The sequence below is a fragment of the Balaenoptera borealis genome (genome assembly GCF_965194805.1).
Source record: "Balaenoptera borealis genome assembly, chromosome: 13".
Taxonomy (NCBI): Eukaryota; Metazoa; Chordata; class Mammalia; order Artiodactyla; family Balaenopteridae; genus Balaenoptera; species Balaenoptera borealis.
In genome coordinates, this window is record NC_138870.1 from 44928404 (window position 1) to 44949127 (window position 20724).

The 20724-nt window shown below is 53.9% G+C and overlaps 1 protein-coding gene and 1 long non-coding RNA gene across 5 annotated transcripts; one reads left to right on the forward strand and one right to left on the reverse strand.

Annotated features, from left to right (window-relative positions):
• Window positions 1–213: 213 nt before the first annotated feature.
• Window positions 214–15261, reverse strand: SPRYD3 (SPRY domain containing 3). Of its 4 annotated transcripts, XR_014233522.1 has the most exons (12): window positions 15106–15143; window positions 13478–13624; window positions 12385–12460; window positions 11799–11923; window positions 11359–11494; window positions 10294–10479; window positions 3395–3544; window positions 2901–2958; window positions 2161–2280; window positions 1903–2075; window positions 1398–1586; window positions 214–1045 (listed from the first exon to the last, which is right to left on the reverse strand). XR_014233522.1 is itself a non-coding variant. In XM_082351346.1 (11 exons), exons 1-11 carry the CDS (start codon window positions 15126–15128, stop codon window positions 996–998), a joined length of 1260 nt encoding a protein of 419 aa, XP_082207472.1. In that variant the 5' UTR covers window positions 15129–15261; the 3' UTR covers window positions 214–995. The 4 variants fall into 4 exon arrangements, 3 of the variants coding, with proteins under 3 accessions (XP_082207472.1, XP_082207471.1, XP_082207470.1); XM_082351346.1 differs by lacking the exon at window positions 1903–2075 and having other exon boundaries at window positions 15106–15261; XM_082351344.1 differs by lacking the exon at window positions 214–1045 and having other exon boundaries at window positions 1310–1586.
• On the forward strand, window positions 15230–20097 carry LOC309609625. Its single transcript, XR_014233523.1, has 2 exons — window positions 15230–15339; window positions 17763–20097. It is a non-coding gene; the product is annotated as an uncharacterized lncRNA (long non-coding RNA).
• The last annotated feature ends 627 nt before the right edge of the window (window positions 20098–20724 follow it).

Below are 20724 nucleotides of genomic sequence, written 5' to 3' on the forward strand. Positions count from 1 at the left end.
TTCCAGGAAGGTCAAAGCCTCAGGTCTCCCAGGGGCACACCTGTGCTTCTTGGGGCATCCCAGGCCCAAGCCAGGCCCATGGGACACACACGATCCCCCTCCCTGGCCCCATACTGGTCCACACGTGCCTGGTGAGCAAGTGCCCTCGGCCGCCCCCTCCTCCAGCCCTGTCCCTGGTCCCCTGTACTGGAAAGGATTCCCTTGTCCCGGCCGTACTGATAAATATGGAAACTCCATCTTTATTGGCTGTATAAACATCTCTGGTCTGTACATACATTTCATACATCATAGTGCAGGGCCTGAAGGGAGGGCCAAAGGGGAGGCCCCAGCAGCACAACACCTCGCCCCTCTTCCCAAAGCCCTGCCCACTCTGCCCAAACCAGGGCCACCTGCTCCCGCTCCCTCTCTCTCCCAGAAGTCACTGAGGAGGGGACAGGGGTCAAGGGGCTAGGAGACAGGAGGGCTTGGTGCGGGAGGACACGTTAAGTGCTAGAATCAAACACTGAAGCAAAACAGGCAACTGGCACAGGCAGCAAGCAGGGGCGGGGGCAAGGCAGGGTAGGGGAGCGTGGGCCCGTGCCCTCGGGCTCTCGCTAGGGCTCTGGGGTCCTGCCCTGACCACGTGGGAGAGACCGGCTCCAGAGTCTCCGCCTGCCTCCCCAGGAACGAGAGACGGGTGCCACAGGTGAGCCAAGGAGGGCAAGGGGGAGACAGGAGCAAAGGCCCCAGTCCCCCGATTTGACAGCCCCCCCTCTCACCCCATCAAACACGTCATGGACACCATCTACGTGTGTACAGCTGGGGGAAGCCAGAGACTCGGATTCTCGGGGGGACTGTGGTGCCTGAGCAGGCAGTGAGGGAGGAAGCTGGCTCACAGGGGAAAGAACGGAGACCCTCGAGTAGTCTTCTCGGGACACCAGTCAGTGGAAGGAGACAGAGGGCCCAAGAGAGCCCCCCCCTAGCCCAGCCAGGGGGGGATGACAGCGGCAACTGCTTCACACGACGACGAGGACAGGGAACAGGAAAGAAGATGAGAAGAGGAACCCTGTGGTAAACAGAGGAGGGGGTGTCCTGCTCCACCCTTGCCGAGCCTCACGCCCAACAGCAGCTGAGACGGGCGCTCACTCCTCTCCCCTCACACGGGCCAGAGTGGGAGGGGCATGCGGGAGCCCACGGCCAAAGCCAGTGGGACCCACCCGTGAAGCAACACCATCCTTTGGGCTGGTTCCTGTCCAGCCAGGAACTCTCGCCCAGGGACTAACAACAGGGGCAGCACCAGGTCAGAAACATGGGCACAGAGGAGCTTGGCAGGGGCCTGATCTGGTAGGGCAGAGGGACAACACACCCCCTGGGGCCTGCTGGGTAAGCAAATCCTCGGGGCGTCAGGAACGGGGTACCTGGCTCTGCAAAGGGCGAGGAGAGGGAGAAGGAGCAGGTCCAGGGGAGAAGGCCTAGCCACTCAAGGGGTGCAGATCCACTTTGACTTTCTCCCCACAGCTCAGCATCCCAATTGTGGGGAAGAAGCCCCCAGAAGGTACGACAGCATCCTTCTTCCCAATGATCTTGCCATTCCGAGTGAAGAAAACCTGGGGGTGAAAGAGAAAAGTGGGATAGGCAGGCTCTAGCCTCTCCTCTGAGGATGCTGGAGCTACGTAGGCCTGAGCCCCATCACTCCCAACTCGCACCACCGTTGGAGAGACAGAGGGCGATGCAGGAGGTGACCACGAGAGGGCGTCCTGAGGCCGGAAACCAGCCTCCCAGCCAGTCTCCCCACTCAGCAGCCCCACGCCCACAGCAGCCAGGGTTTCCCCTCTCCCCTCCCTGGGCTCCGCTTTCGGCACTAACACCAGACCTCACCGAGGCCCAAGACCCCTAGTCCAACCCCAGACCCACCCCACTCACCACCACCTTCTTGCCCTCATGCTCCTGTTCTATCTCTTCCCCATCATCTTCCTCTTCCTCTTCCTCCTCTTCCTCTTCCCCTTCCTGGTGCAGGTACATGACGTTCCGGACATTCCGGACAGCTCGGGCGGTCGGGGACAGGATCACTGTGTCACAGCTGTCATCACTGTCACCTGGGGGCCAGGAAACCTGAGCTCCTGTGGTACTGCCCCCAGCCTCTGCCCGACCAGCCTGGTTGGCCACGGTCACCCCACTCACCCTCACTGTCCAAGATGTAGTCCCGGGGGAACATGATTCCACAGCCCATGATGTCCCCTTTGTAACAGCGTGGCCCAAAAGGGTCCCCCACACCACTGCCATGGAAGATCTTCCCGTCATCTGTCGGAGGGAGGGGAGAGGACACACACCTGAGGGAGGGGCCGACACCCTACAGCCCCTAGAGCGGCCCCCGCTTAAAGTTCAAGTGTCCCTCCCTCCCTCTCTGGTCCTGAGGAAGGGAGGAGAGAGAATGAGGGCACCAGATTAAAGAGAGACACACATCTGTCCCCTCAAGGGGCTAAGGGGGAAACTCCCTCGGGAGCTGGTCAGAGAGCGGGGGGCCCTCGGAGGGGAGGGAGAGGCGGGACCAGGAACTCACAGGAACTCACAGCTCCTCCTTTCTAAAGGAAGCCCTAAAGGAAATCAAGCCGATCAAAAAAAAGAAAATGCAGAATCTGCAGGAAGGGTGCAGAGGGAGCCAACTCAGAGGCCTGGAATGTCCAGTTCGGTCCCAGATCTCCCACCCCTGTTCTGCTCCCCTGGCTTTTTGGGCTGGGAGGAAAAACACAGATGAAGAGAAAGCGCTAGCAGCTTGGGATGGGGAGAGCAGAGAGCGGCAGGGGAAAGTCTCTCCGGCCAGATGCTGAAGGCGAGGCCCCTAGTGCGGGGTCAGGGAAATGGATATCCCTGTGCCCCTATACCCCAGCCCCCCAGCTTCCCCAGGGCAGCCCCTCACGCACCTGCATGATAAGCCACAGACCCTCTGCTCCAGCCAGGGTGCCTGTTCTTGGGATAATCCTACACCAAGACAAAAAAAGGAAAGCTGTGGTACCACGCACAGAAAAGAGGACGGGAGAGTGGCTTACGAACCCTCGATCTTCTGAAACAAGCTACGACCCAGATGGTTGCTCCCACCCCGGCAGCCTCACCCCTTCAGGCACTGGAGGTTGCAGGGGAAGGTGGGAAGGTGCCTGGCTTTCCCAGCCAGGGCTGCAGGCTGCCCCCCACCCCACATCCAGGCCTCGGTGCGTGTGGTGCGCCGACGACCCTCTCTCAGCTCCGAGGTGACTTGGGGTCTGTACCCTTACACGGCAGACACACACGGCCTGTTCTGTCTCGGGTTAGACCTCCCTCTGCAGCCCAGCCCCTTGATCTCCCCAAGAGCTCCCAGCTCCGGCCCAACAGCCCCAGAGCTGAGCAGCTCCACAGGCCAAAAGCCAGCACTGGCGCCCACCTTTCGGGCCAGCCCCAAGGCGATGTAGCATTTCTCTCCAGGGTCCACGATCTCCACTTCGAAGTAGTGGCTACGGGTGCTCAGCGGGTGCCGGGCCTGGGCCAGCCCCACGTCCACGATGCTCTTGCCCTTGCCCAAGTACTCCAGTAGCTGTGGGGGAAGAACCAGGGGTGGGGGGCAGGCTAGCACCCCACCCCTGGAAACCTGGTTCCAGGGCCATCTGGGGACCAGTTTTCCTGGGTCTCACAAAAAGCCCTGGCCGAAAGGGAAGGGATCCTGGAGGCACAAAGTGGGCCTCAGGGTTCCAGGCAGGCATGGGAGAACAGGGATGGGGGCAGGGGCGTGGAGGTGGCAGCACGAGCAAGAGGGCTGAGCCCCTGCTAAAGGCTGCGCCCACCTGCCTACCGAGCCAAAAACCCTCTCCTTGCTGTGGGGAGCCGGCGAGAGCAGCACGGCGATCCGGATGGCCGAGCGCCAGGACCACACAGGGGTCTGTAGACTCTGCCATTACTTCCCTCAATCACCCTGCCAGGAAAGGGCCACCCAGGGGCTCTGAACACAGAGAAGAGGAGAAGCAAAGGCTAGGCTGAGAGGAAGCCTGATGGCTTTCTCAGGGTGCCTCAGGGGGATGGGGAGGATGCAGAGGTTAGGGGCCAACTCCAGACGTCCGGGGGAGGGGAGACGAGCTCAGAAGCCAGTTCTGCCTGGGATGGGACTGATATAATTTCTCAAGGTCTTTGTTTTACTTGGCTTTGAACAGAGCTGTTTGTAGCGGGGTCAGGGAGGTGCTGAGGGGAGCCAGGGAACCGAGGACACCCAGCTCTTCTCCTTCATTTAATGCGAGGGAGGGGAGCAGGCAGAGAGAAGCTAGAAAGGCAGGCGTTCCTGCTCCCAGCCCCTCATGGCTCTTTCCAGCTGGAGCAGGGGTGTGGAGGGGAGATGACTGATGGGCTCTTGGGGCTCTTCGGCCCCACAGTGATCCTGCCTGGGCATGATGGGGCGGCAACCCCCAATCTGGGAGGATTTATTTATCAGTTGTCATGGTGATAGTAGGGCTGTGACTCAACCCCATCCCTCTTTCCCCCACCCTCAGCATCACCTGGGATTCCTTAATCCCTTTTTAATTAACCAAACTGCCCCTCAAGACTTTCTTCTACCCTCCCACCCCTCAGGCCCTGAAGAAAACTCACTCCCTGAGGATCTCCTCCACTTATCCCTGGCAGACGCTGGCCTCTCACCCCACAAAGAACTCCTGCCTGAACAGGAAAGGCATCACGCTCGCCTGCACCAGTGCCGAAGCCTCCGTGTGTCTTCAGCAGAGGCAGGCGCTGTATCCTCACCAACCCCTTCAGGGAGGCAAGAGAGGGACTCGGCCCCCCTCTCAGCCCTGGATCCCCGAAGCCCTGTCACCTCAAGTCCATTCTCCCCTCCTCCCCAGAGAACTGGAGGCGGGGGACAGGGGGCACCAGGAGAAAAGCCAGAGGTGTACGGGAGGCCGCCTAAACTTTCTTCTCTCCTTCCTGCAGCCAGGACCACACATGTTTCGGGGTACACTGGCTCTGTGATATTCATACTCCTAGCCCAAGTCTCCATTATCTCACACTGCTTTCTTCCATCAGAAAGGGGTCCCCTGCAGGTGGTCTTCTGATTTACTGGGTATTATGAAGGCCCACACTGTTTAAATTCGATTTCTGGTCCTCTGTATGTTCTCAGTGTGGCCTGGGTTCCTCCTCTGCATCTCTCCCCACAGGGCCCGGAGGGGTGTGGTATGATGCACATTAACTAACATAGACTCCACCCAATCCGAGCAGCCCCCAGCCCAACCTCTCCACCCTGCATTGCAGAACTGGGTGGGGGATCCCACAGCTGCCCTTGACCCACTCCATCCAACTGGCCTCGGCATAGGAAACACAGTGTTCTCCACTTCCAGAGCCAAGAGACAGCAGATCCAGATCCTGATCCTTGGGAAAAACCCGCCCAACCATTCCCTCTGCCTCAGCCCAGAGGAAGGCAGGCTGCCGGTTTGTCTATGGATAGGGGGGGGATGGTTCCTTAAGCTAAAAGGCCAGGAGGATGAAACACACTAACATGGGGCTCTAAAACCCACTTCCCAGCCCGCAGAGCAGCTCAGAAAGCAGAGCAGCTCAGAAAGCAGAGCAGCTCAGACAGACTGCTAAATGCCTAGAAGACTAGGGCCATGCACAAGCCACCTCTTCAAGAGAGGAACCACCCGCCCCTTAGGGTGTAAGCCCCTGGATTCATCTGTTCCTCTGGATCCACTCTCCTGCCCCTGGGCAAAGTCCTCCCAAGCCCTGGGAGCCTTCTCAGAGCACTCAGAGGAGCGGGTGGGGGAAAGTCTGGCCTCCCTGATAGATCCTTACTTGAGTGCACTCCTCCCCTCCTTAGACCTGGGCTGGTAGAAACCTAGAGGAGATGAGAGGTTTAGCACCTAGAGTCTGAGTTGCTAGAATCTTGATGCTGGTCCCTCAATCTGTGCCTCAGGTGCCTCTTAGTTTCTACTTTTTTTTTTTTTTTTTTTTTGGCCACGCCATGCGGCTTGCGGGATCTGAGTTCCCTGACCAGGGATCGAACCCGTGCCCCCTGCAGTGGAAGCGCGGAGTCCTAACCACTGGACCACCAGGGAATTCCCAAGATACCTCTTAGTTTGAAAGAGAATCAAACAGACCTGGGTTCAAATCCTAGCTCCTGTTACTTACTAGTCACTAAACTCAAGCAAGTGACTCTCACTTCTTTAAGCCTCAGATACTTCAGCAGTAAAATAGGGGTACCACTACCTGCATCTCCAAAAATGGGTACGACGAAGTGAAATGAGTGTCAAGGGCTTAGTCTGGAGCCTGACCCCCGGTAGGTGATAAATGCACACGTTAGCCTTTCCCTGACTCAGGACATGGGGGTGATACTGGAATATCCGAAAGTTCCAATGCTCCCTAAACATTAACAGTCGCCCCCCAAAGCTACAACAGACTGGAACTGCCAATCACAAAGAAGGAAAGGATCTTTCACCTCAGCCCTTACCCCCAGCTAGAATGGTCCCTTGGGCTCCCAGGACACTCCTCAGATGACTCCATCCCAAGGGACCAACTGTCTTCCTCCCAGTGTTTCTCCTCAAACAATACCCCCAATCAACAGGCATGCTCCTTTACATCTTTGGTGGGGGTGGGGAACTCTTTCCTTAAGGCTCTCAAGACCCCCTCCCCACCCCACCTCCCTCCACACACAACGGAAGCCTTGAGAGGCCAAACAGGTCAACTCCACAGAGCGGAGGCTGCAGACCAGAGGTGCAGAGAGCCTCCTGCACCCCGCCCCCTCCCTCCTACCAGTAGCCCTTCTCAGCCTCCTCTCCTGCTGCGGCCCGCCCTCCTCCTCTTGCCAGCAGAGACCCTAATCCCTCTTGACAGGAGCAAGGGAGGACTCAGTGCCCGGAGGGCCTAAAAGCAATTGAAACACGAACCAAGAACAAGCTCCCCACCGGCCAGCTCAGGCCCCAACACGGTCTCCTCCTGGGTTGGGCCCAGGGAGGACCCCTGAGAGGGTGGGGCCTCATTCACCCCACTTTGTGTACCAAAGCTGTTGCCCCGTCACTAAGGAGTTGTTAGAGGAGCTATGAACAGAAATGAGAAACAAAGACAGAATGAGTCTAATCCCCCAGCCCTACCTACTGCCCCCCGCCCTTGACACATTACCTCACTGTGCAAGGCCTGGGGACAGGAATGAGGGGCAGCACCCCATGCCTGAGCAAATGCAACAGCAATTCTTCAGCATCCCGGAGCTCTGGGAAGGGGGCGCTCTTTAGGAGGGGAAAGTGAGGCCACAGGAAGCAGGGAAAGACTTCCCTCTGGAAAGAGCCAGTCTGTCTATATATAGATCCTCAGATCAAACAAACACAACTAAATATTAACAACTCTTGAATCTAGGTAGTGGGGATACAGTGGGTGTTCACTGTGCTATTTTTTCAACTTTCCTGTATGTTTGAAACTTTTCATAATGAATTGTTGGAGGAAAAAAAAGGGTCAGGAGTCGAATTCACTCTTCTGTAATGGGAAGAACCAGTGAGAAGGGAGAAGAGAGGATAATTGAGACTACAAAACTGGGAGAAAGGGCTAGGAGTAAAAGAATTCCAAGGTAGCCAAGTAAACTCACCTAGGAGGCCCCTGGCTAAAGACACTAGACAGGAGAAATCCCCAGGGACGTGGGAATTTAAGCCCAGGAACTCTGGATTCATCTTGTGAGAAGCGAGCAGGAGAGATTGGCTACAGAAGAGTGGGCCTGGGCAGAAGGCAGCAGCATATATCAGACAGTGGAAAAAGCGGGGGTAGGGGTCAAGGAATGAATATCTGGGCTTAGTTCTGCTACTAATTCGCTGTTTGACATTTGATCAAGTCTCTTCACTTTTCTCTGGGACTGTTTTCTCAGCAGTACAAGAGGATATATGGGAATGTGCGGGCAGTCACGACAACTGGGGCGGGGGCGCGGGGCGGAGCTACCCGCATCCTGGGTCTGGGAACCAGGGATGCTAAATGTCCTGCACATCAAGGAACTGTCTCACCTAAGATGCCCACAGTCTCTGCACTGAGAAACCTGGGCAGGATGGCATCAAAGCCTCCTCCAGACCTTTATGGTTCTATGGGGTGTCCTCCTGGGAACATCACCTGGGGCAGGAGAAACAGGCTGCAACAAGAGCAGAGGTCTGAGGTCTCAGGGAAGGTCTCCCCACAGAGGGGGACGTAAAACAGGAAGGGCAGAGAGGAGAAGCAGCTGTGCTGGACATCTTTAGAAACAGGAGGCACAGCCACAGCCTAATGACCTCCCCCAGGCTCCTCCAGGCTGACACCACTCTGACTGCTGGACTGGAAATACAGTGGAGGGTCAGAAGGGACAAAGAGGATGAGGCAAGGAGGCCAGGAGGCAAGAGTAGATGGGGGGCCGAGGGGCTGGCAGAAACTGGGTAAGTCACCCTCATGTGAAAGATGACGTAGCTGGCAAGACTAGAAGAGAAGCCTGCGTCCCTCAAGAGGCTCATGCCCACGTCTGCCCCAGAGGAGCAAGTGCGCAGGGAGCAGTGTGCCTACCCTGCCAGCTGCCCCAGCTGGGGTGCGGGTTTGACAGAAGAGCTACACTCAACAGCTTATGTCCAAGAAAGAAAAAAATTCTTAAATGTGTGGCCTGAGGGCACTGGGGGAAGGGCAGGGAGAAAGGAAGGCTATTTATAAATGTCTACAGGATTCCGCATCAATTAGAAAAGACTGCCTGGGAGGAGCAGGGAGCAGAGTGGGGACAGGTCCAGGCAGGGGAAGGGTGCCAGGAAAAAAACTCTTGAGGAGAGGTCAAGGATGAGAGCTGGAACATCGCCCTGGCTCAGTCCCAAGTTCAACTCTGTAGATGTTGTCAAAATGATGGTGGAAGGGGAAAAGAAAGGAGGGATGAAGGTCAGGGAGTGGGCATCTGAGGCCTCCTGGACCCTAGTGCCAGAAGGGGGTGCAGAGTGCCCGAAGCTGCAGGAGGCCACACTTTCTGCCTTTTTCCTTGTGTTTGACTCACCTTGAACTCCAGAGTGGAGAGCCTTACTCATAATCCACTCCCACCGCCCCCACCCCCGCTGCTTCTGTTTTGCTATCAAAGGCTGAGTTGAAAACAGCCTGGGTTGGGGTGAGAATGCCAGAGGGCGGAGGAAAAGGTTGAGCCAGGAAGGAGCGGGAGGGCAGCAGAGGGACAATTTGAAGTGGAAGGCCCGAGTGGCCCACTAGAGGTCAGGGCCAGACCCCTAACTCAGCACCCATTCACTCCCAACCCAGCATGAGGCACGGAGGGTAGATATGAAGAATTTCCCTCTCTCAAGGTCCATACGCTTCCCAAGAAAGTTTAAAATCTAGGCAGGGGACTAAAGCAGGTATGATGAGATGTATAAAAAGGCCAGCTTTGGAGGATCAAGGACTCTCACTGAATCATTATCTGCTGCTATTCTCATCCTCTATAAAATGTAGGAAGGCAAAAGAGACTATCATTGATGCTTACTCGAAACAGATCTCAAAGAACCTTCCCCAGCATGAGTGGGACTTGTGACCACACCTGCTCCACAATGCAGAGAATGGAAAGCTGGGCTAGCTGGGCTGGGATCAAGCCAAAAGGGTGTTCCAGGCATCCGGCCGCCAAGTCAGCCCAGCCTCGCAAAGGCAGGCGTGCAGGCAGCAGCGTGCATTGTTGGGGGGGGCGGGGGGGGGCCTGAAGGAACCAAAGCAGGCAAAGGAGAGCTACTGGCTACTGCTTGTTCCCAGGGTTAAGCAACTAGGCTGAGCTCTCAAACAAAGAGAAGGCAGGAAACAGGACCAACTCTAAGGAGAACACAGATCTGGACTCAAGAATCATGTCAGGACACCAGGCTCTCCTGACAAAATTCCCACTTTCCAAAACCCTACAAAAGACCCTGTCTTGGGACTTCCCTGGTGGCGCAGTGGTTGAGAATCCGCCTGCCAATGCAGGGGACACGGGTTCGAGCCCTGGTCCAGGAAGATCCCACATGCCGCGGAGCAACTAAGCCCGTGCGCTGCAACTGCTGAGCCTACGCTCTAGAGCCCACGAGCCACAACTACTGAGCCTGTGCACCGCAACTACTGAAGCCCTCGCACCTAGAGCCCGTGCTCCGCAACAAGAGAAGCCACCGCAATGAGAAGCCTGCGCACTGCAATGAAGAGTAGCCCCCGCTCGCCGCAACTAGAGAAAGCCCGCACGCAGCAACGAAGACCCAATACAGGCAAAAATAAATAAATAAATTAATTAATTAATTTTAAAAAAGACCCTGTCTTCACTCCCTATTCTAAGCAATCCTGACATGCTTCTGTGGACCCCGGGATTCGGCCCAGCCCTACCTGCCCCTTACTTACAGTTCCACAGACTCTGACGTCGTGCAGCCGGCCCCATTCGTCCTCGTAACTGTCCACCATCATGACACTGTCGTCCTCGCGGCCCAGCTCAGCGTTCAGGTGCAGCCGCACCTCCTCACCCAGGGAGTGCATGCCCACTGCTGGGAACAGCCCATCGGGGGACATGGGCATGATGGTGGAGCCCACCTGCAGCGGAGGGAGGGGGAGGAAGGGAGGGAGCTGCCACCTGGCTCACTGTCCCACAGCTCATCTAATTCTCACACGGGGACTTTTGAGATGATGCAGCCAGTCATCATCACACACGCTGACAGATAGCAAAACAGAGGTACAAAGAAGCAGAAAAAGCTGCTGAGTACTACTAGCTGAGCAAGGTACCCGCGGAGCTAGAAGGCAAACACAAGTCTCTCGACAACCCCTCATACACTTCAGGTACGCATGAGTGTGGACTGGAGCAGGAAAGTGCTGAGCATAGATGCTTAAGGGAGGAAGACCACTAGGCGGGCCGGCGGAGGCCTGAGAAGGCAATTTCCCAGGGTGGGAGATGGGGCTGGGGAGGAGAAGAAAGAGAGCCGGGGTCTCTCCTATTTGCTCTTATCCCATCCCTTCACCATCACTAGTCTCTCTCTGAAGAGGGAAGGAAAGGAGAAGTGAAACAAGGAACACGAAACACAGAAAGGACATATCCCCAAAAGCATTCAAGTCAAAAATCCCAAGAGGACCTCCAGCTTACGCAGCCAGGTCATAATCTCCCCGTCTTTTTTTCTGCTCAAAACCTTCCCCCACATCACCAATTCTGTCCCCCACAGTTTCTGCCCCTCCTCCACTGCACAAACCTGCCCCTCTGCGTCCATCACCTGGGGAATGTCCCAGCTTCCCCTGGGTGTGGGGAGCATCTTCTCCTACATGCAGGAGACCCCAGGAGAATCTGAGGCTGAACTGAAGAAGATGGGAAATAAGCCCGTGGGGCCCTGGGCAAGCCCCAGCCAGCAGACTCTTCCTTATTACTCACACAAATCCCTGGACAGCTTCAAGCCGTTTAAATCCCACTCAGGATGTCCCACTTACCCGCTTCCCATTTTTGGTGAAGAAGATCTGGGCAGTCTGCACATCAAAGGACACTGGCTCAATGCCACAACCAATCCGGTCCCCGGAGTTGCACTTTGACCCAAACTGGCGGCCCTTGGCCCGGCCATTGTACAGCCTGTGGACAGAGCAGCACAGACACAGGACCCGAACCTGGCTTCCCAACCTCTCCCCAGTGCTCCTGCTCCCGATCACTCTGCAATGGCATCTACCTACGTTCTCGGGGGAGCTCCACCATCCCCTTTAAGTCTGCAAACCTTCAAGGGTAGCCAACAGGCCACCTTCCTGTCCCTATCAGAAAGGTCTATGAAAATACCGCAAGACCAGTGAAGGAATAGCCAAAGCCACCCTGAGGTAGTCCATTATATCCAAGATTCCCAAATCCGTAGGAAAGGGGTCGGGTTCCACAAAAGGCAACTCACTTGCCATCATCAGCATGGTAGGCTACAGAGTCAGGCAACCAGCCAGGCTGGTGATCCAAGCTGTAGTACTGAGGGACCAGTCCCACAGCAATGGTACCCCGGACCCCGCTGTCCACAATAGACACCTGGAGGGAGGAGAGCAGGGCACAGTCAGCAGGGAGGGGAGTTAGACATCAAAGCGGGCTGAGGCTCAAAGAGCAAAAGACAGGGTAATCAGAGAAAAAGTCAGGGCACTCAGAGGGAGAACTGGGGAAAGTGGGGGCCCACTTTACCACAATTACTTAGAAAATAATTTCCAAGCTATGGAAAAAGATGGGAGATGGAGTAGATGCTGGGCTTGGGTTAGGGGGTGGGAAAGGACATGGGTCACAGTCTACCTAGGTGAAGGGCAGGAGAGCAGAAGGGACAGGGTGAAAGGACTTTAGGGTGCCTCTCAGATTAGGCACCATGCTATCCTGGGCCCTTTTCCCAGCCAACAGAATAATCCTGATGGAAAATTTAAAGGACCAGTCAAGAATCCAGTAAAAGAACGCCTTGGAGCTTAACCATCTCACCCCCTGCTCTGCCCACCCCCTGCCTTGATCACCTCAAAATAATTGCTGTCCTTCGTCAGGGGTCGAGAAGCCACGTAGCAGCCAACTTCACCAGAGTTTCCATGGTAACTGAAGGAGGAATGAAGGGGGAGTTCCATTAGCAGCCTAGCCCAGGGGTTGGGGGGAGGGCCTCAGCATCCCCAACTCCCACCCTGTGAGGGCCAGCACAGAAGAGAATCCATCAGGCCATACTTCAGGACATCTGCACAAACACCATAACAAGATACTTGAGGTCACCCACCCTACCCGCTGCCTCCAGCCAGGGCCCAGCCCACACCAAACCAATGCAAGCCTGGCTTCTTCACTGCCGGTGGGGAAGAGAATGTGGAGCCTCCCTCAGTTGCCTATTAGGGGTCTCACAACCCTGTCTAACCTCAGTCCCTCATGCTGCAGCTTCGGCCCTTTTCCTCTGGCTCTGTCCTCAGTGGAGCTGGAGAGCGGCTGGTCTCGATCCTCGGGACCAAAGCCCTTCGCAGATTGGAAGACAGTTATTCAGTCCCCACTCCTCAGCTTTCTTGTCTCCAGGCTAGATAGCACTACTTCCTTCCCCCCTTCCAGTGACAACTTTGTGAGAGAATTAGACTCGGATGGAGTCAGGGGAAAGGTTCAAGCCAGAAAATAGAGCGATAACAAACACAAACACACAAACCAAAGGGTTGGAAGGCAGTAAGCAGGATGCACTACAGGACTGTCCTTCCCAAAACAGGAAATCCACTGCCTTTGAATGGCCATTCTTCACCGATCCCAACTCCAGAGATGCAGGCAGGAGACCCAGGCATCGCACAGACTCAATGGAGTCCTTTCAACAAGGCAGTTGGGCAATTCCTGAGACCCCAGCAGCCTCCATCTCTGACATGACTGCTTCCAATGTGGATCAGGACAGAGGGACCCAGAGACACAGGCAGAGGGGGGGTGCGGGGTGAAGAAGCATATACTGCTCCATTCGGAAAGGCCTCCAGGCCTCCAGGGTTTATAACATACCCCTCCATGTGCAGTGCAGACAGTCCTCTGCCTTTGCAAAAGCCCCTTTTCATCTCTAAGATCTGGCACAGAAAGGAAAATGTGGAAGCACTCCCCGAAACTCACCTCAAAGTGTCTCCATCTACAAGAATGTGCTTGAACCTCTCCTGATATCGGAAAGCCCGGACCTCTCGAATCTCCCGGATCCTCCGGCGCCAATTCAGAAACCGGTAGTGCAGGTTGAGGTCATCCATCTTGTTCATGAGAACAAACCTGCCAGGGAGAGAAGGGGATTGAGGAGGAGGAAGCAAGGCGCTGAGCAAAGTACCTCAGCCTGTTCCACCCAGAATGCGGAGAGGACACTGGACTTGAAGCCAGTTGCCCAGATTGACCTCAACAGTCCCCACCCTCATCCTTTCATTCAGCAAACATTTACTGAGCTCCCACTATGTGCTCCTACTGTCCTAGGTGCTAGGGATACAGCTGTGAACAAGATGGATGGGATGTCTGCTCTCATAGCACTTCCATTCTATTGGGGGAGGCATGACAGGCAATAAACAGACATGACAACGTTAGACAGTGGAGGAAAAAGCAGAGTGCTGTGATAAAGAATAATGGGGTGAACTCTATGAGATGAAAAGGTGACAGGCATGTAACAAGCCCAAGAAAGAGCATCCCAGGCAGAAGGGACAGCCAGGACACAGGTCCTGAGGTGCAAGGCAGCTGGCATGGTAGGAAAATAGAAAGGCCAGGTGGCTAGTGTGTAGGGAGGGAGAATGTACCAGAAGAGGATGGAAGAAAGGTAGGGGCCAGATCAACGCCCTACAGACCGTGTTAAGGAGTGTGAATTTTATTTCAAGTGTGATGGGAAAGCTCTGGAGGGTTTTAAGCAAGAAAATTATATGATTTTAAGGTTTATCACATCGTAAAGATCATTCAGGCGGTTGGTTGGAGACTAAACTGATCCTATAAGGAGCAAGAACAGAAGTGGCAAACAATTAATTAGGAGGCTGTTGCAGCTGTTCCGATGAGAGATGGCATCCCCAAAGATGGTAGCAGTGAAGATGGAGTGGAGTAGGATGACCCAGGTATTTAAACCACTAACAGTGCTAACATATGAATGAATGAATGAATGAATGAATGGACGAATCTTTCCCAAAGCGACAAAAAGGGGAGGTACTTTCTCTTCCCATCCCCCAAACCCTTGGACAAGAGTTCCATCCAGGCCTGACTGTGCCTTGCACACAGCAGGGGCTTAGGAAGCCTCAGCTAGGCTGAATTCAATCCCAATGCGCATATTACACGCTTCTGCAGTAGCTACAAGCCACCGCGTGACCAAAAGGGTAGGCAGCTGTGGGGCAGCCCTAGGATTGGCCTCCTTGGCACTCGGCCAGGGGGCTCGACCCTAGGTCGATGTTGGCGCCCAGACCTAGGGGCATCTTCTTGCCTAGAACCCCACAGCCTTGGCGCCGCCGAGACGCGGCCGCACCGGGCCCCGCCTCCACCTCGGGCACAGCCCGATCACTCAGACAAGACCCGGGGGAAAGGGGCCCTGGCCCGTCAGTGTGACTACGCCCAGTCTCCCCAGGCCCTGCACTGGGCCAAGGAGGGTCCCCAGGGAAGAAGACCAGTGACCAGAGCGCAAGACCCCGCCCCTGACTCCGAAGCCTCTTCCCAGGACCCCAGCCTCCCGCCTCAGGCTCCGTGGAGACCGACCCGAGGCCTCCGGGACCCCGCCCCCGATCCCCGCCTACCGGGGCCGCCGCGTCCTCCTCATCCATAGGCCTCTGAGCTCCGCTCACTAGCTCTTCGGCCACCGCCACCACACACATCCGGGTCCCCGCCCTTCCTACGCTCCCCGAGGCCCGCCCCTTTCCACCCACCCCGGCCAACCTGCAGCGGCTGAGGACGACAGGCACCTGCAGAAGCCAATCGGAGGACGCAGGCCGGGTCGGGCGCGGCCCGGTGAACCCGGTACCTAGTGCCGGGTAAGGGGCTGCTAAATGCGGGTGTCGAGAGGGTGGGAGGTGGCGACGTGGCAGCGCGGACGCCGCACTGGGCGCCCTGGGCGCTGACTGGCCGGTCAAGGGGCGGCTCCCTCCGGGCGGGGTGGGCGGGGAAGGTCGCTGCGCACCCACAAATACTGAGACTATTCCCTCAGCGCTCGTTCCGTGTCGGACGTGAGGCTAAGAGCTTTGTAGGAATGTCCTTTTAATCCGCTCAACAACCTTATGAAATGAGTCTTATTAAATCCTTTTTGTAGATGCAGAGCCTGAGGCTGGCCTCCACAGCTCGTGCGCCTGTTACCATATGCTTTGTATTCTCCCGAGCTCCATTTCATGTTACCTTTCCTTCATTCTAGGCAGGGCATTCCCTTCCCGGAGGAGAGAACTTAAGATGCAAAAAGCAGTGGCATGAAACGGCACGCTGTTCAGGAACAGAGGGGTTGGTGTGACATAAGGAAAGTTAGGCTGGGGCCATAATGTGAAGGGAAGAAAGATACTGACGTTTATTGAGCACCTACTAAAGGGTGATTATTGCCATTCTGGGGAGGATTTCCCCGTTTCCTCCCATCACCGAATTTCTCTATTCCAGATAGGAAGGTTTTCCCTCCTCTGTATTCTTATACCATGTCGTTTGCACCTCATTTATAGCACTTATTACAGTCTTACTTTTATTATTAAAGTAACTTGTGTTTGTAGATCTGTCTCTGCTGGACTGTGAGCTCCTTCAGACCCCTGAGAGCTATCCTATTCTTATCATAAATAGGTGCTCTACAAATGTTGAATGAAACGGAAGCCATCCTCTCCTATACCATAAACAGTGGCCACTTGGCATAATGGAGATAAGGTGTCAGAAATAGGTGTAGACCAGACATTAGGAAATCTGGATTAGAACCCCAGATCTGTGACTGACATTTACTTGTCATGTTTCCTTAGGCTCCTTAATCTGGGACAGTTATTCAGTCTTTCCTGAAGAGTAGATGCCAATTATCTTGTTTAATATCCCTCAGTTTCATTTTATCTGATATTTACTCATTATTAGATTGAGGTTATGCATTACCAACTTCATCCAGATCTGTGATTAATTTTGAGATAATTTTTTTCTTTTTTTTTTTGCATATGGACGTCCAGTTGTTCCAGCAGCATTTGTTAAAAAGACTGTCCTTTCTCTACTGAATTCCTTTGCACCTTTGTCAAACATCTATTGAACAAGTAAAAAAGAAAAAAAAAAGTGTTTAAAGAAAAGGAAAAAAAATCAATTTACTGTATTTTTCTGGATCTATTTCTAGACTCTCTGTTCCACTGATCTGTTTTTCTATCTTTATGTTTTGATTACTATAGCTTTATAATGAGCCTTGAAATCACGTAGTATAAGTCCTTCAATTTTGTACTTTTTAAAAGTTGGTTTGAGTTATTCCAGATCCTTTGCTTTTCTATATGAGACAATCAGCTTGCCAATTGCTACAAAAAAGCCTTCTGGGATTTTAATTGGGATTACATTGACTCTATTGATCAATTTTGGGAGAACTGACATTTTAACAATATGGAGTCTTCCAATCCATGAGGATTGTACTGAAGTCTCTTACTCTGATCCAGTACCACAGGGTTCATTCTAGCCTTCCTCCCTACTTCTCTCTGACAGTGAGAAACCCAATATCCATTACTTATTTGCTCAACCCCAGTACGTATTAAGCAGTTGCAAAAATTTTAACCCATAAGCCCATGAGAAACAAATTTATCAACCAGAGTACAGTGTTTATGTAGAGTGTAGAGTATGCCATTACATTTATCTTTAGCCTTACAGTTTCCAGTCATAACACTGTTTTCCAAATTACTTAGGTCAGCACCTTTTTTTTTCCTCACCCCCTCAGTGTATTTTTGTCATACGTATATAATACATTTAGATTCACCTGTTACAGTCTGCATTCTATCCTGGAATACCCTACCATCTCGATTGGTTTTTTAGGTGTTTATTAAGTGTGTGTTGGATGGACAGATATTAATTCTAAGCTCCTTGGGAGAACAATTCCTCCCTATTTATGTCCATATAAGGTAGTTACATCCACATAAATAAATGTTCTATCAGTCTACTGAATATATTTTTATTCATGTAATTACCAAGAAAAGCAAAACTCAGACCCCCAGTTATGATTTCTTTTCCACTAATGATTCCCAGCTCCCAACCATCTGGCTGACTCCAGCCCAGTCTAGAAAACTGCTCTGCTCCCTTCCCAGTTCTCCTTTCTCTGATATCACTGGGACACTGGGAATCTAGACAGAACAAATCATGCACACACATCCACATGCATGCCTCTTTCCCCTCATCTCTGTTACACAAAGATGTGCTTTCCTATCTGAGATGCCCTCCTCCCTCTTCTCCTAAACTCTTTTTTTTTTTTTTTTTTCAGCCTTGCCATGAGGCATGTGGGATCATAGTTCCCCGACCAGGGATTGAACCCGGGGCCCACAGCGATGATAGCACCAGGTCCTAACCACAGGACTGCCAGGGAAGTCCCCTAAACTCTACTTTAAAGCCCTATTCTCGGGACTTCCCTGGTGGCGCAGTGGTCAAGAATCTACCTGCCAATGCAGGGACACGGGTTCCATCCCTGGTCTGGGAAGATCCCACGTGCCCTGGTCCTGGAAGATCCCACGTGCTGCGGAGCAACTAAGCCCGTGCGCCACAACTACTGAGCCCATGCGCCGCAACTACCGAAGCCCACGCGCCTAGAGCCCATGCTCCGCAACAAGAGAAGCCACCGCAAGGAGAAGCCCTCGCACCACAACGAAGAGTAGCCCCCGCGCGCCGCAACTAGAGAAAGCCCACACTAAGCAACAAAGACCCAACGCAGCCAAAAATATAAATAAATAAATAAATAAATAATAAAAATAAATTAAAAAAAAAATAAAGCCCTATTCTCCGGGAAATCCTCTTTGGTTTATCCTGGGGCCAGGTTTCCCTCTCTTATTGAACTCTGACCACACTCTGGCCTCTCAGTCTCTTTGGCCTTTACTTGGAGAACAAGGGGGAGAAATAGGAAAAGAGAGAGGAGGGGCTAAAGGAGTTGGAGAGCCACAAGACCCTCTGGGGTGGGTGGCCTGGGCTAGCTCAGAAGTAGAGGAGCACCGGTGGAGCCTCCAGAAGAGTTACAATGCGCCCACTTCACCTCTCAAGGCCCTCCCCCAGGACTGCCTTTGCTCCCACCCAAAACAACAACTTTTACCTGTATCAATTCCTAACTCCTTATATGAGCTGAGAGCTGGGGGGTCCAGAGGTGAAGAAGGTATGGGGCTCCTGTTCTCAAAACACTCAGAATCTGAGACTTCCCTGGTGGCGCAGTGGTTAAGAATCCGCCTACCAGTGCAGGGGACATGGGTTCGATCCCTGGCCCGGGAAGGTCCCACATGCCGCGGAGCAACTAAGCCGGTGAGCCACAACTACTGAGCCTGAGCTCTAGAGCCCATGCGCCTAGGGCCGGTGCTCCGCAGCAAGAGAAGCCACCGCAATGAGAAGCCCTCGCAACGCAACGAAGAGTAGCCCCCGCTCGCCACAACTAGAGAGAAAGCCCGTGCACAGCAACCAAGACCCAACGCAGCCATAAATTAATTAATTAAAAAAAAAACCCAACACTCATAATCTAACTGGAAAAATAAGACACAAGAAAAGATGAGCAAAAATTTAAGATAGCAACACAACAATGTGGATGAATTCAAAGAAAGGCAGACAGCTGGCTGAGCAGGTGGGGATGAGGTGGCAGAATTTGGTTTGTGGTGAGAGGAATGGGGGGTGGGGAGAATTTCATCGTTATGAGCTAAAAATTTGGAGTCCAGGGGAAGAAATTACCTCTGAGCACAACACCTTCCCTTCCCCTAATCTCAGTTCAGACTCAGAGATGAGAAACTGCCAAGAGGTTTTGGGGAAGGTGATCCCACCAGATGGCTGAACCAGAGTGTGCTTCCAGGGCCAGCTGTCCACAGGGTCATGATTGGCATATGAGAGCATGGGTCCTTGCGGGGAGGGGGGTCATGGAGTACCACCAAAGGCCTTTGAGGAGGAGAGAGTCACAGGAGCAAGACCAATTGTGTGTGTGGGACAGATGGCAGAAACCAGAGGCTGGAGACCAGCGGATGTTATCGTAACAGTTCCCATCAGACCCACACCAGACAGGCCATGTCATGATGTGGTCATTGAGCCTCCTCTTTGGTGCTTTCTGTCTGTGGACTGTGCCACCACTTGTCTTTCCTCAGACTCAAAGCTCAAAAGGATCCAGGCAGGCTCCCTCCTTTACCCCTGGTTCTCAAAAGGAAGTCAGCACCTGGGGGTGCTGTGGATTTGGAGGGCTGGGCTGGGTGTGAGAGATGCAGAGCATAAGGGAGCAGGACGACAGAGTGTAACCTGCAAGAGCAGAAGGAAGTCCTGTCAAAGTTTATTTATAAAAAGCCTAGAGCTTCCCTGGTGGCGCAGTGGTTGAGAATCTGCCTGCCAATGCAGGGGACACGGGTTCGAGCCCTGGTCTGGGAAGATCCCACATGCCGCGGAGCAACTGCGCCCGTGAGCCACAATTACTGAGCCTGCGCGTCTGGAGGCTGTGCTCCACAACGAGAGAGGCCGCGACACTGAGAGGCCCGCGCACCGCGATGAAGAGTGGCCCCCGCTTGCTGCAACTAGAGAAAGCCCTCACACAGAAACAAAGACCCAACACAGCCATAAATAAATAAAAAAAAAAAAAAAAAAAAAAAAAAGCCTAAGTAACAGCCCAAGCCGTTTAGTCTTTTCACAGCCCTGACAGAAGCTTTCCGCAAGCTCTTCTCTCCACAGAGGCCAGACAGAGTCCCAGAGGTTTGTTTGCACCTTGGCCCACACTCCATCCTGGGCACTCACCATGAGCTTCCTACCTCTGCTCTGGGTGCTGAGGTGAAGGGCATCCTAAAGGGAGGAAAAGCAGAGTTCGAGAGTCTCAGACTTCGAGAAAGAGCCTGGTTAGACCCCAGCACTGACAGCACAGCTCGCCGCTCTGGACATCCATGCTGGAGGCATGGGGACGAGGGAAGAGCAGTGCTGGGGTGGCGGGTGGGACTGGGCTGTGCAGTGGCTGTACTTAGACTGCATGGAGGAACCAAGCTGGGCAGCGGGTAGCAGTAAACAGGGGAAATCTGTAAGTGTGGCGGTGGTGATGTGGGAGGGGGAAGGGGGAATTTGGGAAGGCAGCGGTGGATGTGAGAGGCTAGCAGAGTACTGGGCGTCTCTGCAATGTAACCTACCAAAGAATACAAACTTCTTTAAAAAGCCACACTGGGATCCTGCAGGGAGTATGGCCATCTCTTCCGCATCTCAACTTTCCACAGACCTTTCCATCTTATTCAGAAGCA

What these genes read in the sequence shown, in the direction of transcription:
- SPRYD3 (XM_082351345.1), bottom strand. Translation starts at nt 15,128, where the DNA reads ATGAGGAGGACGCGGCGGCCCCG. An exon ending in AGGAGGACGCGGCGGCCCCG is followed by an intron (nt 13,625 to 15,105) that starts GTAGGCGGGGAT and finishes TCTCCCTGGCAG; the next exon opens with GTTTGTTCTCATGAACAAGA. An exon ending in GTAGATGGAGACACTTTGAG is followed by an intron (nt 12,461 to 13,477) that starts GTGAGTTTCGGG and finishes TTCCTCCTTCAG; the next exon opens with TTACCATGGAAACTCTGGTG.